Genomic DNA, 20,878 nt, shown 5'->3' with positions numbered 1-20,878 from the left:
AACCCCTCAGACCCAGGCCACATCTGCATTGTACAGCGAAAGCATCTTCAGGGTCGCTTCCCCCAAAGAATCCTGGGAGGTGTGTTTGTTAAGCAGGCCAAGAATTGCTAGGAAACCCCTGTTCCCCTCCCAGAGCAACAATTCTCACAATGGAACTCTGGGAATTGCAGCCCTATGAGGGGAACTGAGATCTCCTGACAACTTGCAGCGTAAACTACACTGTTCAAAGTGGCATAATTCTGCTTTAAATGCATTGGGCAGGTGTGGCCCCAGACCCATCATGGTACCTGCACACCTCCAAGACAGGATAGTTCCTAAAATTTCTGGGGTTCTCCAGGGCAGCCTTCTCCCACTGGGAGCCCTCCAGATGTTGTCTGTAGTCTAACTCCCATCGTCCCTGACTACCAGCTTTGCAACAACACTTCTGTTCAGACAGATAAGCACTAACAGGGTATATACTCTGGACGAAAAACCAAATTTAACACCCTGCACCCAATCAATCCAAATCCTGTACTTTTGATAGACTGAATCACACCATAGACAAAGTCCTGTCTAAGGCCCCAGGTAGCCTGAAAGCTGGGGGGGGGGGGTTGAGTGGGGAGGAAATAGGATTAGTAAACACAGTGGATCTTAGGAACCATCATATGCTTCCTATTTCTTGCTCCTGTCCTTTCCTGGAATGAACCTCAGACCTCAACGCAGGTGTGGCCTGCAGGTGGCAACCTGAATGGCACCCTAAGGGATGGCAATGGAGCCTGGCATGAGGGCTCTGGGGCCTCTGTCAGAGGTTGGGCATAGCCCAGCTGCAGCATCAAGACCCCCTTTCCTGGCTTCAGTGTGAACAGTGCAGCCATTTACCTGCTCTCCAGAAAAGTTGTACAGGGGCCGAATGTCACTTCCATTTAGAATTGTGACCTGGAAAGAAGGAAAGAAAGGAAGAGAAAATAAGAGGTCTTCAGTCTCATGTAGACTGATCCAAAGTGATCCAGCCGGAATCCTCCACTAAGGCACTGCTGGATTACAATTCCCACAATCCCCAGGGAGGACGACCAATGGCCAGGGATAAAGGGAGTCATAGTTCATCAGTACTCAAGGGACTCAGCTGGGAAAGGCTTGTTGTGGCAAAGGAGCCAACCCAACTTCTCCTGACAGGGATGAAAAGGGAAACGAGGAGTCTTTGCTCCCAAGACCCGGGGTCTCGCTTTGGCCATGTACGCATTCTCCTTCCCCAGCTGGGGAGTCCTGGCTACCAAAATAGAAACCTTTTCTTTAAATAATACCAATAATTTATTCAAATCACTGTAATTAATTGCTCATATCACTAGGACATTTTCCCTTCCTTCATCCACATAGGCAGTTTTTCACAACACTGGTAGTACTCATATATGTGTGTGCATGAGCTCACACATGATTAGAATTTTCTTGAGTCGTGAGTCAATTTAATGATTGCTTGTTATGTATTGTATTGTATTGTATTGTATTGTATTGTATTGTATTGTATTGTATTGTATTGTATTGCTGTACACTGCCCTGATATTTTATGAGAGGACAGTATAGAAATGCTATACTGTGGGGGATGCCAGCAGGGAGAGAGAGAACAGCCCTGAGGTAAAAATATCTGTTTTGAGTCTGGATGCCTCCTGCACTACAGCCCCAAACTTAGAATGCAGAAGTAAACCTCACCCAAAGGATCCCACAGTGTGGCAGAAAATGAGTTGGCGGAGGCTGTATTGTGGGAGCTTTGGGAGGAGGGTGCTCAAGAAGTGGGGCTGAGGTTCCTCTCAGACTGCTCTGTGGGTGACTAAGTGTCACAGCAAGGTCACCGAGAGAAAGGCAGCGCCAGGAGGAAGGAAGGCCACGTCACATGTTAGAGGCGAAGAGAATCGCAGCCCAAAGTAACCTCTGCAACAACATCATGGGGTTGGTTCTTGGCCGCAGCCAAAAGGCCGCAGGGAAATCAGATTTGTTTGGTTTCAGGCCTCTACATTTCCCTCATCTTTAGAAATGCACCTGTTACCATAGCAACCCACAGGGTCAACAACAAACATGCAGCTGAGTGGTGCCGAATCAGGAGAGGGTGAGGAGGAGAGACAGGCTGGCGTGTCATGTGTGAGGCAACATCTCACTGAGCTCACCGTGAACTCGTGTGTCCCGTGTCAGGGAAAAGTCACAATGGCAAGGGATCACGGGAGCCAAAGAGCACACCAGCGTCTCCAGGTGGGATGACACCCACTTTCACCTTGCACCTTCCTGTGAGTGGGGCCCTCCCCTAACCACACGGGAAGGGGAAATGCCACACCGGTTGATGCCATGGCACCACAAAGCCCCAGCACAGGACTCTTCAGCCCGGATGTGGCCAGACATGCCTCTCATGGAACTTCTGGGAAGGAGCAGCGGAGGCCGGTGCCCACTGGGACGGGTAGGGCAGAAGGCTGGCAGGCCAACAGTGGTTGGAGCCAGAGCACAAGGCTGGCAGAGCCACCTAATTCTGGTTCTGTCTCCATCCACCTCTCTCCTGAGTTGTACAAGGGCAACACTGAGACTAAGGAGAAAGGAGTTTGGTGGCCCACTGCCACCCCCAGGACTGGTTATAAGCAGGTGGGGACTGGCTAGGGGCAGAGCCATAGCATGGTTTGCCAGTGCCCGTGGCGTGCGTGCGTGCAGGGGGTGGGGTGGGCAGAGGATGAATGGAGCCTGCCGCGCCAGCCCAGCCCTTGCTGCTGGAGTGATCCCCCACTGGAGTCAAGAAGGGCCATGCTGTGTCACCTGCCTGCCCGCGCAGGGTGGAGCTCAGCTGGGTGGCACAGCCCTTGCACCATCCCAGCGTCGCAAAGCAGCTCAGGGATGGCAGGGCGGTGTGAGAAGGATGCAACAGCAATGTGCCCTTCAATCACAGCCTTGCCAGCTTTGCCCAGCGAAGCATTCAGATCAGATTCCAGCCTCGCAAAGTGCTGCAGGGTTGTCAGAGCAGCAGGAGGAGCCAAATGCACCCCCCCCCCGAGAAAAATGTGGCAAGCCTTCACCCCGGCTGCACCCCCTACACATGATGCCCCTGACTGGGGGGAGACGGAGGTTGGTGGAGCAGTGCCCTAATAGACCAGCCTTGACTCAGAAGCAACTGACTGCTTGCTGCATTGCAAAGAAAAATGAAGAATGTATTGAGATTTCAAATGGCTTTTAAACAACTTTAAAAAATAAAAACATAAAAACATAAATAATGCTACCAGTACTACTTTATGGGCTGGATTCAGAGAGTCCTGCTAGCACAACACGGTTCACTTCCCTTCCCCAGTGCCCACCCCCCAGTCGGCTTGGGGTGGGGGCTTGGGATAACCCCCAGAAAAGGAGGTGGTTCCATCAGGCTGCGCCAATAGAGCAGTTTCCTGAATGCTACTTTGAATTTCACCCTCTGGGTCTGGTCCCCTATTTACCCATTAGTAACCCAAGTAGAAAGGAGATAACGAGTACCGTATTTTTCGTCCCATAAGACGCACCTAGTTTTTTGAGGCAAACCAGGTCAGGGAATCCAAACCAGGTCGGGGAACAGCGGTATGGCGGCGCTCCGCCTCCCCACTGTCCCCCGAGCTTGTGGGGCTGCCCGATGTCTGCCGGAAGCACGGGGCGCTCTGCTTCAGTGCGCCCCGCGCTCCGTGCAGCAGGCTGCTATCCGCAGCCTAGGGAGCCCTTCGGGAACTCCCGTGGGTTCCTCAGGCTTGCTGATAGCTTCCTGAAGCCTGGAGAGCGAGAGGGGTCAGTGCGCACTGACCCCTCTCACTCTCCAAGCTTCAGCGAAAGCCTGTATTCACCCCATAGGACGCACAGATTTCCCCTTCATTTTTGGAGGGGGGAAAAGTGCATCCTATAGGGCGAAAAATACGGTATTTCTCAGGCAGCCTTCAGCAACCTGGTTGCAAAACCTCCAGAGATTGCTGGACTCCACCTTCCATCGGTGAAAGCCAGCGTCCTCAGGGATTAGGGGATTGTAGTCCAGCTACAACCCAGAGGTTATCCCGTTGGTTTAGGCCAGTGTACTTCAGCCTTGCGGCCTCAGATGCTGTTAGACTACAACTCCCATCACCCCTAGCCTGGCTAAACTGGCTGGGGATCATGGGAGTTGTAGTCCAACAGTCTGGGGACCCAAGGTTGAAGAGCACTGGATTAGGCTAGCCAATGAAACTGCTCTGTTTCAGCCCCTGGAAAGTATTTTTGGGGGAAGAACTTTCCAGTTTGTGGATCAGGCATTAAGAAGGTCTCAACGACTTATATCAGAAGTTGTTAAGAGAATGTTCCTGGTTATGAGCAGAAGTGGAGATCTGAGGAAGTTGTTCTTTTAAGGTCCAAGCTGTATAGCAATTTTTTAAATAAACACTCTTGTAGATTAGCTTGCAGCTGGAAGAACCTGAGGCAGCATCTTGTGCACCTGCTGAGGAAGGTGGTGAGGGGCATCTGGAGCACTTTTACAGAAGTTCCTGACAATCCACCTGCCATCCACAAAAGGTCTGCTGCCAAATTCTGTGCTAGCCCCTAGAGCATATTTTCAAGGGAATTACTGTATGGCCAATGTTCCAGCTCTACAAAGCAGGCGGGGGACAGGGACACTCAGCCAAATGATGCAAAGGTTGCCAGGAAGACTAAGAGTTACAGTACACACAGAGAGTGGGGAGAAAGGAGGCACGGGTTTGGCTCTTACATATCCATAAGTCAGGTTTCCTTTAGGAACGCCAGCCACAAAGTCTGCAAGAGAGCAAAGGAACACAATGCAATCAGTGGCAGCAGGAGTCCGAACTGCTGCAAGCACACTGTGAACAGCAGAATATGGCACAGATCCTAGACCCTGGAAGAGCCCTCATGGGAGAGGAGGAAAATACATACATACAGTATGACTTTTAAGAAACCAGATAATAATGCAGTGCACTATTTACTAATCCCAAGCCCTTATTATGAGTCCCTGTCATGGGAAAAGGTGGGTTATAAAATAATAATAATAATAATAACAACAACAACAACAACAATAATAATAATAATAATAATAATAATATGAACCCCAATCTCTCTCCTACTGCCCTCATAATTGCACTCTTATTTTGCATTCCAATATTCCCTCCACAATTTCTAACAAAAAAATAGAAATAAAGTTATTATAATTTATTTGAAAACCTATTTATTGTCTTGGGGGGAGGGGTAGAATTATGCAACATTTTGAAATCTTGATGTGTGTTATTTACTCAGAATGCAATGGAGGTAAATATTTTTGACACAAGGTACACATAAACTGGACTGTCACATGGAAGATTGAGCCGGCTTGATTTCTCTTGCCCTGGGGGGTAGGACTTGTACCAACCGATTCAAGTTACAAGAAAGGAGATTCCGACTTAACATCAGGAAGAGCATTCTGAAAATAAGAGCTGTTTGACAGTGGAATGGTCTCCCTCAGGAGGTGGTGGACTCTCCTTCCTTGAAGGGTTTTTAGGAGATTTTGGATGGCAGTCTCTCGTGGATGAGATTCCTGCATGGCAGGGGGGTGGACTAGAGGACCTCTACAATTCTAGATTCTTTGCTCTCCAAACCAGCCCTACCACCCATGCTGAAAGTATCTTCCCTTACTAATAAGCCCATTGGTACCTTCAGTGGCATCTCCGCTAAATTCACCGACCGCCACAGAGTAGCCTAGGGAGAGGGAAAGGAGAAACAACATGATTAAGGGGGGGGGGATGCATGCCATTCTACACCTACCAGGGCCATCAGGAAACGCTACTGCCATTTCCCAGCATGTCATGCGGTACCACAGGTTGCCATAGGTCCCATAATGCCAACTAGTTAGTCAGCAATCTGGCCCCAGGCTGAACATCGCTAGGAGGCAAAATCCTTCCCTTTGGAGGAGATGGGATAAGGCCCCTCTCTGGGTTTCTCTAAAGGTAAGTGCATGTGGTCATTTTTGCAGGGAAATGGAAAAGGACAGGTTGTGGGCTCAGTGGCAGAGCCTCTGCTCTGCATTCAGAAGGCCCCAGGTTCAATCCGCCGTATCTCCAGGTAAGACTGGGAAAGAGCCCCCCCCCCTGAAATCTGGGAGCACAGCTGCCACTTGGTGCCGAGAAAAGTGTGCCAATAGTCTGACTCAGTTAAAAGCAGCTTCCTATGTTCCTAAGCATCAGCAGGAAGTGAAAAAATTCTGTGACTGGGTTGAAATAAAGGACATGGAGTGACAAATTTCACCATCATAGTGTGGTTACGGTGATGTAACAACTTCTATCTGTTAAGTAAGATTAATTCCAGAGCATTTGGGGTATCCCAGGATGTCTTCGCTGACCCTGAAGAGATGCTTATGCATCATTCTGCTTATTATTTGTGAATAATATCAACACTTCCCATGAACACTACTCACCCCCACCTCATGGATGAAACAAGGGGTGAACTCAAGTACCCTGGATCTTGCAGAGATCTGCTGACTCTGAAGTTCAGGGAAACCTCTGGTCCACTGCCCATTGACAAAGGCTTGATCAGAGGCCACCCCTTCCTAACAGGGCCCAGATTCTGAACTGAGCAAGTGCTGAAGCGCCAGAACCACCTGCTCAGCCAACCATGAAGCACAGAATGGGCAAAGGCAACCAGCTCCCAGGAAGAAAATGCTACCCCCTAAGGCAAGGTTTAGAGAACCTGCGGCCTTCTGGGTGTTCATCTCCTCCTTAACCTGGACTTCTGGGCTGTTGCAAGATCAATCAACAGCCTCTTATTGTGGGAAAGGGAGGAGCACAAAGGATGGTAGGTCAACTGATAAGAGAGATATGTTCTGATTGTATTTTAAAAGATTTTGTAAAATTTAATATCTGTCTGTCTGTCTCCATCCAACTCCTCCATCACTCCCATGCAGCACAGCCAATGGTAATGAATGACAGGGTTTCAGGACCCCACCTCCAGCACTGTCCTAAGACAACGATATTCTCTCTCTCCAACCCTTTCCTTCCATCCAGCACTCACCAAGGTAGCTGTCATCAGCCTTGAAGTTAGCCTGACCCGTCTTGAGTTGACCTCGAGCCTCCAGGACTAAATAATTTGGGTCATATACCTCCACAATGGCATCCTGTGCTGCGGAAAGCACCTGGCCTGAAGGGAAAGGGGGGGGTGGCAGTTAGAGGGTTGGACTAGGACTGAGAAGGCCAAGGGTCAGGTCCCCCACTCCCTCAGGAAGCTCACTGGGTGACTTTGGGCAAGGTGGCTACATCTCAGCCTAACTCACCTCACAGGGTTGGTGTGAGGATAAATTCATTTATATAGGGTGGCATTCCAAAAAGCTTTGCAAACATACAGCTCAGTCCCTTCCAATAATTTCAGGGGACCTACTGTGAGTAAAACCTAGCCAAATAATTTCTAAACAGTCCTTCATCAAAAGAGATCTCAGGACTGTTTACATACAAGGACATTTTTTAAAGAACATACTATATAATAAACACCGACAATAGAACTACAATAATAATAACAACATAACAGGAAGTTATTCTGTGTGCCACCTCTGGCTCCTTGGAGGAGAGGACAGATAAACACTGAATGGATGAATGAATGAAGTTATCCTGAATTTGGGGGACAGGAAGGTGGGAGATGGGGGGAGAAATGGGGGTGTCAATATCCCCAGGTGCAAGGAGTCTGAGGCAGTGAACAGCTTTATGGATATGCTGTGATTCCACAGGAACACAGAAAAATGGCTCTTCCTGGGAATCTCAAGCTTTCATTTTCTTTTCCTTAAAAGAAAAAAGAACAGAAAGGAGTATGTTACTAGCCCTTATGGTTAAGAAGGTGCGTTTGAAAAGGAGGCACTTGATCAGCTAAATAAATATATAAATCTCAATCAGCTGGACCAGTGAAATAAGGATCAAATAAATATTGCCAAAATAGTAATATTTTTCATAATAGTAACAAAGAAGCTGGGAGGGGGTCACCTTGCCAGTAATAGCTTCCGGGGCCACCAAGGAGAACACGTCCAGCCTGCCAAGACAACAAAAAACATTAGTTTTCTTCAGAGGTATCTGAGCCAGTTCACCTGACCTTTGCCTTGAGTTTTCCCCTTGTATCTTCACAAGTACCCTGTGAGGTTTGCTGGGCCAAGAGATGGTAGCCGACCCACAATCACCCAGCCAGCTTTGTGGCTGTTCAGGGGATTTGAACGACTCCACTTCCCGTACCTGCTACATCACGCTCCCTCTTGACACCCACCCACTGACATCCCCATCACTTCACTCAGAGATCACTCCGGTCACATTGGACCACCCTCAGCTCAGCACCCTGTCTCTTAGCAACCAGGCTGTGACTCACAAAGGTCACACATGAGCCATCAATGATGCAATCAGAAAAGCAGGGGCTTTAGGCACTGGACCAGTCTCAGGAGGTACGTGTTGGCAAGCCTCAGCTGAACATAGTTGAGGAGCTGTAAGTCTGGCAGCAATACTCAAAAGCATTTTTGAAATTGTCTTAGAAAACAATATTTTAGGTAACATTAGATCAGCTTTGTAGATCAGAAGTTACCAGACTTTTACAAGCCCTCTCACTCGCCGGCATGGAGTCCTGGGTTGCCTGGGGTGACCACGGGAGCTGTCAAGTACAAGACTGGTGCAGAATATCCAGACGGCCACAGGTGATGCATGTATGTGCACAGGCTTGATAGGGAAGGAATTCCCAAGCAGAACCCCGCAAACTCTCAGCACGTCTTTCCCCTGTTCTATATAACCAGAGCACCACTAGCAAGGAAAACAGCAGCCAGGTGTCCCATAGAGTTGGGTTGACAGAGAGGGGAAATAATTGGCCTTCTGCCCTGCCCTTCAGATGTTATTGGACTCCAATTCCCATCAGCCCCAGCCGGCATGGCTGAGGAAGGTGGGAGTTGTACTCCAGAAACCTATGGAGGGCAGCAGATTGGGGAAGGCTGACCTAAGCACAGGAGCATTTACCCATACAGCTCATACAATTCACCCTCCTGTGGGCTTCACAGGCTATACTGTTTTCCAGATTGGCATTACAGCTGGGGCTGCAGACAGCTGCCATGTGGATGCGTCTGCAGTGCCTGTTGTGTATCCACAGCCAGCCACCCTCATGCCAAGGAGACTATCTCTGTCCCAACCCCCAAATACAGGAGCCCATGTTCCGCCCATGTTCTTGGCAGGGATGGAAACTCACCTTTGTGAATTCAGCACTAAAGCCACTTTGGCAGTAGCCTTGAAATCTGAGCCCGCTCTTTTCTGGCAGGAGAAAGAAAGACAAAAGGGGTGGGGGGGGTGGAAATGGAAATTCAGAGGTGCTGGAAAAAGTTACAGTATAGAAGCTTAAGGATACAAGAGAGGACCATGCCTTTTGCAGCTGAATTATGCATTGGCAATCGGAGTTTTTGAATATGTTCTGGTAAGCTTCAGATTTGCCAGTTGCAAATATTTATTCATATTTGCATGACTAATAAATGTGTGGTGCATGGTGGGGTAGAGGGCCTATTGCAACCAGCATTCAAAATGATCCCTTCCAAATACAGGGTCCTATTCCCCTCACCCACCAAACTGAAGCCACCCTTTAACTGGAGCCAGAAATCACCAAACAATAAATATGCTATTAAAAATATCCCAGTCCATCAGAAGGTGGTCCTGTCCACAGGCTTACAGATGAATTATTAGAGAACCACCAGATCAGTGCACTTGGAGGAGAGAGAGAAGGAAGCTGAAATGCTTGCACTGACAGAATGATTGTGAGTGTGTGATGCTGATTCCTCCCTACATAAACTGTTCTGTCAGACAACACATGAACAGGAAGCCAATATGCCTCAGGTTGTGACTAGCTTCTAACAACAGAACTGTTACAATAAAATAAATGATCCAGCCTTTCACCTCCAAAAAAACCTCACAAAATATGGGCAACCAAGACAGCATTAGAGCATGGGCAAAGTGCCATTTGCCTGATCACAGCCAGACTTTCAGGCATATACTTTAGAAGGAGTACTACAGCTGTGATGAAGCACCAGAGGTCCAGCAGGGAATCCCAGCCCTGAGCAGGGAAGAGGAATCCCCATTATTATTATTATCTACTCTCCATCAGCTGGCAAAGAGATAAACAACAATGACTTTCCATTTTTAATGTCTGATGTTTTGTTGTGTTTTTTTATATTCTGTTGGAAGCCACCCAGAGTGGATGGGGCGAGCCAGTCAGAGGGTGGGGTACGTCTTCTCCACCAAGTATGGTCTCTGGAGACGGGAACAGTCTTTTCCTTTGGCAATGTGGGCGTCTAGGGCTTGAAGCTGCGCGTTCAGCATTCTCTTTCCACCACAGGCGCTTCTCCTTTCAGGCAGGCGCCCCCTAGCCTAATTCTGCTAATTATCAAGAGGCCACAGCAAATAATAATAATAATAATAATAATAATAATAATAATAATAATAATAATAATTCTTCCTTGGGAAAGGATTCTCATCTTAAGAGAACAGCTTGGCCCTAGGGAGCATATGGCAACAATAAGAGAACCCAGGGCTGCTGTGCCCACCCTGCCCTGCTATAGCCTGTTCTCCCTTTGCTTCACAACAGCAAACCTTCAGCATCAATAATTTGGTGGGTGAGGTGGTAGAAGATACAACACAGCAAGGGGCAAATTGGCTGTATTCTATTACTATGCTGTCTGTTATTGTTTTTATTATTGGTGCTCTGTAATGTGTTATGTTGCACACTGTCTTGGGATCTTTTCATAGAAGGCAGAACATAAGCTGAACTCATCTTCGTAATCCTCCTCCTCTTCATTTTCAGTTGAGCAATATGACTTCCCTCAGAGCTCCGAAGGACAGCTCTTGCTTGTGTGCATCTGTGGGGGACCAGGAATGCTTTTGCCGGAAGTCCCTCTTCCAGAGCTGACCTCAAGCTATGCAGTAAACTCAGCAAGTGCTGCTCTTTCTGGCTCTCTAGAGACTGGAGTGGCCACTGTGAGAACAGGATGCTAGACTAAGTCTTTGGCCAGATCCAACAGGGCTTTTCTTATGGGGGGGGCCTCTGCTGGTGGCACAGCAGACTTCTGGTGATCACTGTATGGGTGTCCCCAGGGAAACGCTCCCAGCTTTTCCCACACCCACTTCCTACTGCTCCAGATTATGCTTAGGAAGCAGCTGGCTGGCTGGCCCTTTGGTTCATCTGCCGTGTTCTTTCAGCAGGAGGGACGGCTCATTAAAAGAGGTTAGTACAAGGGACAAGGAAGGGACTTCTATAGTCACTCATACTTCTTCCAGCTCCCTAGTCTAGTGGATAGCAAACCTTACCACCACATGCAGCTCCCATACCTTCATTGCCCATCACCAGGCGCAAGTCAGCTGCACAGTGGCACACAGCTAAGGCAAGGTAAAAAAAAGCCTAACAGCACACAGATGCACCTCCATGGAGGAATAGCTACAGATCAGGGAACCCAGAACCAACACAGCAAAGACACTACTGTGTCCCCTTCCTTCTTTCTCAAAGACTGATGAAACCATAGGGAACTGAATTAGACATCCAGTTTAAAGATGAACAAGGGGAGAAAACGTGGTCAGCCCCTCCTTTATGCAACCTTTTGGGCACATTCAATAAGTTACCTTAAATATAATGTTCCATTAGTTATACAGGCGATGACCAATTAGCACATGTCAGAAAGACATGTAATCACACACAGCACCAAACTTGGAATTGACTGAAAATGTCACAAAAAAGTCATAAAAGGGGTGGACTTCCATGCACTCAGTCGATGTGCACAGGGGCCAGGAATGGAACCTCTGCATGAAATGGTTGCCAACTGTATTAATAAACCTCATGGTCCCCCTTACGTTTACCAACCATTTATTTTATTCAGCAGATGTGTTGGTTGGTTGTTATGGTTTTATATGTATTTTTTGTGGTGTCCAGTGGAATCTTCTAATGTACTTCTACAAAAATTCAATACAGTTTTCTTAAAAAGAAAGAAAGGCTGAGGTCCTGTGCAAGTGCTGAACCCCTGCCAGGCAGGCACCCTCTCCAGAGCCCCTTGTTACCTGAGCGGCAAGGTGCGTATTCCACAAACTTGGTGAAGTTGTTGATGGACAAAAAGCAGGTGCCCACAACCTCATGCTCAGGCTCGTCATTGTAGGTTCGCCAACTGTACAAGGGGGCGCAGGCCTAAGAGGAAGAAGATGAGCCTGGTAAGCAAATAGAAAGGGCTCCACAGTCTTCATTCATGCAAAGCATTTCTACCCCCACACTTCTGATGGAAAAAACTCCCAGGGCTGCTTACAAATCAATATAAATAACCCAGCACTCTGGCCTATGGCACAAAAAGGAAAAGGGGTGGGGAGGGAAGATGAAAACAAGCAACCTCATGCACCAGACTCTTAATGTTACAAAGTTCTTACAACCACCAGCTTTCAGTTTTAATGTACAGAAGCTGGGAGTGAGATGGTCTTCTCATTTGTGGCCAAAGCTCTCACAGCTGGAGTCAGACTAGCCCTGTACAATTCAAGTGTCAAACACGGCAGCTTCAGCAATGCCAATGACCTCTGTAGAGATGTGCCACCTTCTGCAGATGACTGCCCAGCAACATCCAGGCCTATCTTGCAGCCACACCCTTTCCAGCATCTCAATCCACATGTGGCCAGATCAGGACATTGCTCTACATCGTAGAGTCTACAGCAAAGAGTCCCAAACTGTGTCAGAGCCATGAAAAAGGCGGAAGAATTCCTTGGTGATTTAAGGCACACTCTTTGATACATTCACCAGTCACTCTCTGCACCAACACAGGCACTGGCACTGTCCCAAAGGAAAGAATCCAGGATGCATTAGAATTTTCTAAGGCAGCCTCTGCTGTAGTTAACCAGCATAACAGAATCCTAGAAGCCCCACCACTGGACAAAAAGCAGAGTCCCATCTCTAAGAAGGAAAAGAGGAGGGGTGCTCTAGGCCAGGAGGCAATGTTGACCCAGGTTCCCCTGAGTTGCAAGGAGGATGCCTTCCTGCTGTCCTGGGACCCAAGATATCCACCCACCATTTGGAGAAGGGCCATAGATCACTGGTAGATCATTTACTTGGCACGTAGAAGATCCCAGGTTCTCTACACCAGCATCTCCAGGAGGGGCAGGGAAATCCTGGAGAGCTGCTGCCAGCTGGTGTAGGGAGTCCTGAGTTAGACAGAGCAGTGGGGGAAGCTGTCTATGTTCCTGTCACATACGCACTGTTTGCATTTTGTACTTTAATTGATTTTGTTCTGTAAACTAACCTTGTATTCAAATAGGATGAAGGGTGCCTTTTTTAAAAAAAAGGTTTCAAGCAAAATAAAGTAAGGTTGGAGTGAAGTGTGTCTCTCATTTTAATTTAGAAAGAAAGCAACAAGGTATGTCCTAGATGTCAAAAGACTGGAGGAAGCTCTGCCCTGCAGCAAGCTAGTTGGAAAGGACTACAGGCAGCATCTTGGGGGAAACCAAAGAGAAAAGCAGGGTGTCCTAGTGAGGCCACAGGGTTGCTTGAGCAACGGCCAACAACCGCCTGCCTGCCTGCCTGCCTGCCTGCCTGCCCCCCCCCACACTTTGCATTTCCTGCAGTTCTTACTAGCTGCATCCTTCCTGCCCTGCCCCCATGTGACAGATTTTGGAAAGTTGAGGAGTTCAAAGCACAGTTTGAAGTTCAGCAAGGTAACTAATAAACTGCAGGGAAGCAACCCCCCCCCCCAAACCCTCTGGCAACCCTAAAGCAACACCTGGAAATGAGCATCTGATACTCTTAGTACTGGGGAGATTGGGGTGTGCATTTCAAAAAGGACATTTTTTAAAGATAAAAGAAAATAAAACTTGGTTGGGAGGGGATTAATAAGGAGATCAAGTTCCCCCTGCTCACCCATCTCTTTTTAGAGGAACCAGACAGCCTCTTTAGACAGAGGAAGATCAGTATTGTTGTATGAAATCTTCCTTCAAGTCTACATCAGTTTGTCACAAACTTTATCAATGGACTTTGATCACGACAGGACACAGCATTGCAACAGTAGCCAAAACAGGGGTTTCTGACACTGGGAATACCTGGCCTCTGTGTGTGTGTGTGTGTGTGTGTGTGTGTGTGTGTGTGGACTTAGATATGCAAGGAATCTAGAAGGGAAGAAATGGCATTGCCGCATTGGAGATTCCTGGGTTTCTTACAGTGCAATCCTGTACAGTGTAACAGCATCTTGTTCTCACAGTGGCCAACCAGTGGCCTGCTCTGAGAAATCTGCATCCATGACCTGGGCACATGAGCATTCTGCCCTCCTGTGGTTTCCAGCCCAGTGGCTCAGCCCAGTCGCCCACTGTGACCAGTGTGATAGGAATTTTATGGTCTTAGATATATGGTAATGTTCATAAGTTACCAACCAAGCACATACATAGATCAGCAAAGAAAGACCGAACTGGAACCATTTTGATTCCTAAACTGAGTAAATGTTTTCTCTGCAAGGTCAAAGCGGGAAACCTCCCATTGTCTTTTCCTTCACAAATCCTGTCTTAAGGGTATGTCCGTGTTTTAATAGGGTGATCCTGTGACCTGGCCCAGGAACTAAGTATTTATCATTACAAAAGACTAGCCAGGCTCCCCAGGGTATCCAAACAAGTAACCTGCCAGACAGGAGAAAAACAACGACAGGAGAAAAACATTCAAATTTCTGTTTAGACCGCCTTTTCTGTGATGTAGGCGTGATGTATCTGAGGGGTGGTCTTAGGTTACACCCCTTCTGTGATGTATGCATGATGTTTCTGGGGGTGGTCTTGATCTACAGGGTGGCAATTTCAAAAGTCTTTATAAGGGCTTGCGCGCCATTGTTCTGGGTTCCTCCTCCTTTCCTGCGGGTGAGGGGAGCACCCTGTTGCAACAGATCAATAAAGACCAAGCTTACTAGCTGCTTTGCTTCTCAATATTCGCTGGTTGGCCTCTGCTATTTTCTCCTACCAATAGGGAACTTACGTAAGGACTCTATATGGGCTCTTGGATACCCCACAAGGGAAAAGGGCAATTTTTGTATATAACACCAGCAGGGCTTCCTTCTGGGTAAGGGTGCACAGAATGGCAGCCTTAAAAGAACCCAGCAAAAAATTGGGAAAGTGGCAGTTTTCGCTCTCCAGTTCAGAGGGATCTGGTTTCACCAGTGCTAATACAGAGGCGCCGTTAGCCCTGGTTATCAAATATTCAAGAAACATGCAACTTTGGGCCATGGAAGGCACATAGATCACATCTGTGTAGCACACAAGCCAGGAGAGCCTAGAACTTAGCTATGGCAGCTCCAGAAGCCACTGAGGCAGGAGCTCTCACAGCTACCATGCTACAGAGCGGTCCTGTGATGCGAAGGAAGAAGCAGCTAAAGACAAACCCTGACCCGGCGTGGGCTGTTGTCACTGAGCCCCACCCCCCACCCTGGCGACACGCTGTTTGCTCATTCATCCTGATGTGTTTCCACAACATTTATGCAAAGGCTAAATTATATCCCGTCTTTATTGAGCCTTCATGCTGGTTTGTTTGCAGCGAGGTTATAGGGCAATGAGCATTCATCTCGATCTTCTTGTGGGGTCTTTTAAACATCTTCCCATTATTTATTCATTTATCACACATTTTTCATCACACTTTTCTGTCATGACCCAAACTGCAAAAAGTTCCCAAAACCAAATTTGTTGTGCTAGGGTGACAGAGCACTTCAATTTCCAACGTGCAGACCTAGAGTTCTGGTATGCGCTTAAATCTTTCCTGCAAAATTGTGACCATCTGGAGATGCCCTGGGTCCCCCCGGTCAACCAATTGCTTACGTGCTTTCCCAAATTCATACCACGACTCCGCTCTTACCAGGATGGAGCTGCCATGTGACCGCACTGTGGCTCCAAACCACTGCAGCGATTTGAACTCCATTTGCTCCACCATCCCATTAAAGTCCTCCATGCGGGATCCTGCTGGACAGAGAACACAAAGGGGTCTGGATCAGTGTTCCTCAAAGGCTTTCAGATACCCGGGACACAGCTTCCTTCCAGCATTCTGGATTAAAATTTTACTCTCACTGTTGAAAGAAGGTGGATAGGCAGAGAGAGATGATGTAAATCATATACACTTTCATTTCAGTCAGCCCCTCGAAGAAGGATTGTAGCTTGGTGGCAAAAACATCTGCCTTGCATGCAGAAAGTCCTAGGTGCAAAAGACTCCTGTCTGAAACCCTGAAGTGCTGCTGCCAATCAGTGTAAGCAACACTGAGCTAGATGGATTAATGATCTGACTCAGTACAAGGTAGCTTTCCATGTTGCTATGCTGCTTTCCTGTGTTTTCTATGGGATAACCCAAGGACTATTGGCCCCAGGTATCCTGACCTCCCCTTTGCCCAGGCACATCAGGATTCTGGGACTGGACCATACTTTGGGGGCATGGGGGATGTTTCTGGGAATCCCCGGCATCCATCAAGTGCAAAGCATCTTCCCCATCTGCTTGACTTGTTACCTTCTCTGGCTCCATCCCACCACCACAAATACTTCCAAAATCTCCACTTTTTCACTGTTTTCCTAAGATGTGATCATTGCCCCATTTGGTTAATTCCCAAACTGCAAGCCAGGACACACTACTTTTTATTTAAATCATGAAAATCAGTGTCAATGGTTCTGTGTTTTATAGGTCATGATATCAACTAAATAAAAACTTAATATAAAAATTTGAAATACATAAATAAAGCATAAGAATAACCAACATATTGCAATATGTATGTTGTTTGCATATTGTATTGTATTTTTATATTTACTGGGCGGTATTGGGAGGAGGGACTATAAAAAAACATAACCAATACAACAAATACTGTCTTTCACAAGGCAACTGCCAGAAAATAACTAAATGAAGGTGATTTGTGGGCCAAATGTATTCACCCTCAGGTGTGGCAGCCCATACACCCCAGCACTAGTCATGGCTCCGGCCTCTGAGGGGGGCCTAGGAAATTCTAGAAATTCTGCCCCATCTCAGCCTCAGGTGCGACAGGATCCTGCCATCACTCCTGCTGCAGAGAATTGCTCACCCACAGAAAGGTTGCCCCCCTACAGCCCTGAATGTTTCTCCACTTTTTCCAATCAGGTCCAGATCAGCAGCTTATGCAGAAAATGTACTAAATCCATGTGGAGTGCTAAGAGGGAAGAGGGCTTCCCGTTTTCATTTAGGGGGTGGGATGGAGCTTGTGGGAAACAGCCTGATCTGAGGCTGTGAGCTTGCTATTCTCCCAGCAGTTGTTGCCTTTGGTTTTGATCCAGACCAGAAGAGGTATCCCCAGCCCACTGGCTCTGGTTCATACAAGGCCCTTCATATCAATCCAATGGGATGTAGTGATAATACCCTCAGATCTTGCAGGAACGAGCACCACTTAATCCCTTTCTTGCAAAAGAAACCATCAGGCAGTGACCCCAGAAGACAAATGCCAAGTCTCACAAGCTACTTCTCGTCCATTAAGGGCATTTCCAATTCTCTCCCTCTCTCAATTTACTCTAAACTAAAGGAACTGCCAAAAATACAATTTGGTTCCACGTGGGCATTTCCAGCCCGCCCCTCCACCCTTCTTTAATTCACATCACTGACTGAAAAATCAACAATTCCTGCAGTTTGCAATTTCAAAAATCCCACACCGCCACTGTGAACAATGCTCCAGAAATTCCTCCCTTGTTTATTCAGAAAGAGAAAATATTTCATAACATAGCACTGCTGCCCATTTTCCCCTTCAAGATTTCCCATTGTTCCCATCTGGTGGGGAAGAGGAGACTGGAAGAGGAGGAGGAGGAGGGTAGGACCAGGGAGGGGGGGAGGTTGTTCTTGTTAATCAAAAACCACTTAGGCCCCACAACCCTCCCTAATGGTGCGATCTCCACTCCAGTGGTTCTTCAAACTCCAGTCCAGGAAACTGTGAGGTGCCTTGGATGCCTCTCAAGGTTTCCGCAGTGAGAAGATGATTGGCAATGGCAGACGCGCTTCCTTGCCATGCTTGATCTTCCCCTGCAACTCACAGCCCGAAGGAAGCAGGGGCCGCGATGAGAGAGAACAGGCTGACCAGTGCTCCTCAGACAGAGCCCCAGACCATTCCCCACAAGCCTTTGCAATGTGCAAGGAGTCCTCAGCTGGGAAACAGATGTGGAAAGGATTCCCTCAAGAAAGTAAGTTTTCAAAAATCTGTTTTACTCCATAGACACATGAAGAAGCCACAACATGGGAAGCTACCATAGACTGTGTCAGACTGTTGGGTCTACCTAGCTCAGTACAGTGGTACCTCTGGATGTGAACGGGGTCCGTTCCAGAGCCCTGTTCGCATCCTGAAGCGAATGTAACCTGCGTCTGCGCAGGCGCGGGTCATGATTCACCACTTCTGTGCATACACGTGACGTCATTTTGAGCGTCTGCACATGCGTGAGAGGCAAAACCCGGAAGTAACACGTTCTGTTACTTCTGGGTCGCCACGGAGCACAACCCGAAAACGCTCAACCTGAAGCTACTTCAACCCGAGGTCTGACTGTAGCGCCTACACGGAGAGGCAGTGATTCTCCAGGACTACTCCTGTCTGGAGATATTAGGGACCTTGGCTCTGCCCTCAGCCGCCACCCTCCCGCTCACAGTAAGCCAGGGGGGTGGAGCGTTTCATGCTGCTAGCGTGCAATGGATCAGGAGTGAGGAAGCCCGGGCTGAAATCCCTACTGGGCCATGGCTGACCATGAGCTATGGCCTCTCGCAGGACTGTTGCAAAGGTCAGATCACTGGGGTGGGGGGAGGGCACTGTGCTTCAGCTTCACGGAGGAAAGAGGAGGGGAATAAAACAGTAATAAACAAAACATGAAACAAGGAGTCCCTAGAACAGGAATCTTTCCAGCGCTACTTTGACAGCTGCTGTGATACTTTTGTTTCATTTGTGAATGCAGTTCAAAACAAAACAGAATCTGCAGCACAGCCCTCTCTCATCCCAAATGGGCATGAGATCAAACCCAACAACACATATCTCAAAATGCCATGACATACTGTATATATAAGAATTTGGCCTGTGTTTTTGTCACCGAACCTGCAACCCTTACTGTTTCTTATAAGACATTCAGTCCATTTTGCTTATTCAGTTAACAAAATTCTTTGCCTTCCAAGGATTATGTGGGCTCCAAATATGGATGTCAGGGCTGCAGTTCAACAGAACCATAGAAGTTGGGAAAGGACCACCAGGGTCATCTAGCCCAACCCCCTGCAAGGCAGGAATCTTTTTGCTCAAACCCATGACCCTGAGATTAAAAGTCTCATTAAGAGCTATTCTGCATACTCAGGTACTTGAGCATAGGCTTCATTTACCTCACTGAGATTTACTTCTGAGAAGACTGTGCAGGAAAACAAAAAGCCTTACCAATCAGTTGCCCTAGACAAGGGCTGGTGGACCTGTGGCCTTCCAGAAGTTGCTGGACTGCAGCTCCCAACATCCTTGATGGCTGGCCGTGCTGACAGGGGCTGATGGGAGTTGGAGTCCAACAACATCTGGAGGGGGCACAGGCTCCCCAGCTCAGCTGTAGATTTTCCAGCTCATTTTTTTTACATTGCCATATTTGTAGTTTCTGGGGAGGGAGGAAGTATTCAATATAAAAGCTCCAGAAATTAGTATCCTTGTAATGACTCATTTTTTTGCTTTCAGCAATTCTGCCTGGGAAAAAAGAAACCTCTGTGGAAATAAAATGCTCACTTTTCGGAGGATTAAAAGAAAAGTATTGTTCTCTCTTGCTCTCAGCACACCAGTACCCAAGATTTTACCAGCCACCTGGAGAGTAGTTCCCAGATTCAGGCCTACGCGGACGTAGGGGCTCCCTGAGCAATGGCCTGTTTGGCTCTCTGGCTGGAATCTGATCTCTTGTTCTCAGCTGAGCCAAGGAAACTCTCTCTGGCCCACGTCCACTGGGGACCAGCCAAGTCAACACAGAGCCATGCGGCCAGACAGGAAAGCCCCAGGCCAGGCCAGGCCAACTAAAGTCCAGGCCTTTCTGAGCCACAAAGTTACAGTGGTGGGGCAGTTTAGACCATGGGTAGGAAAACTAAGGCCCGGGGGCCAGATCCGGCTCAATCACCTTCTCAATCCGGCCCACAGACAGTCCAGGAATCAGTGTGCTTTTACACGAGTAGAATGAGTCCTTTTATTTAAAATGCATCTCTGGGTTATTTGTGGGGCATAGGAATTCGTTCATTCCCCCCCCCCAAAAAAAAATATAGTCCGGCTCCCCACAAGATCTGAGGGTCAGTGGACTGGCCCCCTGCTGAAAAGTTTGCTGACCCCTGGTTTGGACCCTTTTCTTCTCCCACAGCACAGAATGCCTTTGAACCTAAAGGGAGACTGTCAACATTTGCACTTTACTCTGCCTTTGGGCGGCTTTTGATCTCTTTATTCAAGATTAGTTCTGTGTTTTTGTTGTATTTTCACTCCAACCTTCCTGCAGAAGTTCACAGTACACCATTCTCCCCCCCCCCCCCCCCGCCCACAACAACCCTGTGAGGTGGGATGGGTCGAGAGACAGTGACCAGCCTTTCATCAGCCCAGCTTACCCAGCTGTGCGGAAGGGAAGCTGTTCGAAGGCAGCGTGCATGCTCTCGATGCAAAAGGTCTTAGGCTCCATCCCTAGTGCCTCCAAGTTGAGCCCTACCTGAAAACCTAGAGAATCGGTGTAGATCAGGGTTTCCCAAACCTAGGTCTCCAGCTGTTGTTGGACTACAAGTCCCATCATCTCTAGCTATCAGGACCAGTGGTCAGGGATCATGGGAATTGTAGTCCAAAAAACAACTGGAGAAACCCTGAGATAGAGAATACTGAAGCTAGATGGAGCACTGGTCTGACATGGTGTAAGGCAACTTCCTTTGCTCATCCACATTTGCCTTCATGGCTGCAGGGGAATTTAGAACTTGG

At 47.9% G+C, this 20,878-nt stretch overlaps 1 protein-coding gene across 3 annotated transcripts in view; it reads right to left on the bottom strand.

Moving 5' to 3' along the window:
* The window catches only part of ITGA5 (integrin subunit alpha 5), a 71,712-nt gene that overhangs the window by 23,816 nt on the left and 27,018 nt on the right, over positions 1–20,878 (bottom strand). For 2 of the 3 annotated variants that reach the window (XM_079967816.1, XM_079967818.1), the window contains exons 3-10: positions 15,799–15,902; positions 12,006–12,129; positions 9,163–9,224; positions 7,932–7,977; positions 6,976–7,101; positions 5,623–5,667; positions 4,691–4,734; positions 859–915 (exon numbers count right to left, since the gene is read on the bottom strand). In XM_079967816.1, the coding sequence (XP_079823942.1) occupies positions 859–915; positions 4,691–4,734; positions 5,623–5,667; positions 6,976–7,101; positions 7,932–7,977; positions 9,163–9,224; positions 12,006–12,129; positions 15,799–15,902 (608 nt within the window). The remainder of the gene's footprint in view (positions 1–858; positions 916–4,690; positions 4,735–5,622; positions 5,668–6,975; positions 7,102–7,931; positions 7,978–9,162; positions 9,225–12,005; positions 12,130–15,798; positions 15,903–20,878) is intronic. The other variant, XM_079967817.1, reaches the window with a different exon arrangement.

Source organism: Podarcis cretensis (assembly GCF_951804945.1).
Source record: "Podarcis cretensis genome assembly, chromosome: 2".
NCBI lineage: Eukaryota > Metazoa > Chordata > Lepidosauria > Squamata > Lacertidae > Podarcis > Podarcis cretensis.
The sequence above is the reverse complement of the archived record's forward strand: the minus strand, read 5'-3'. Positions and strand labels throughout refer to the sequence as shown.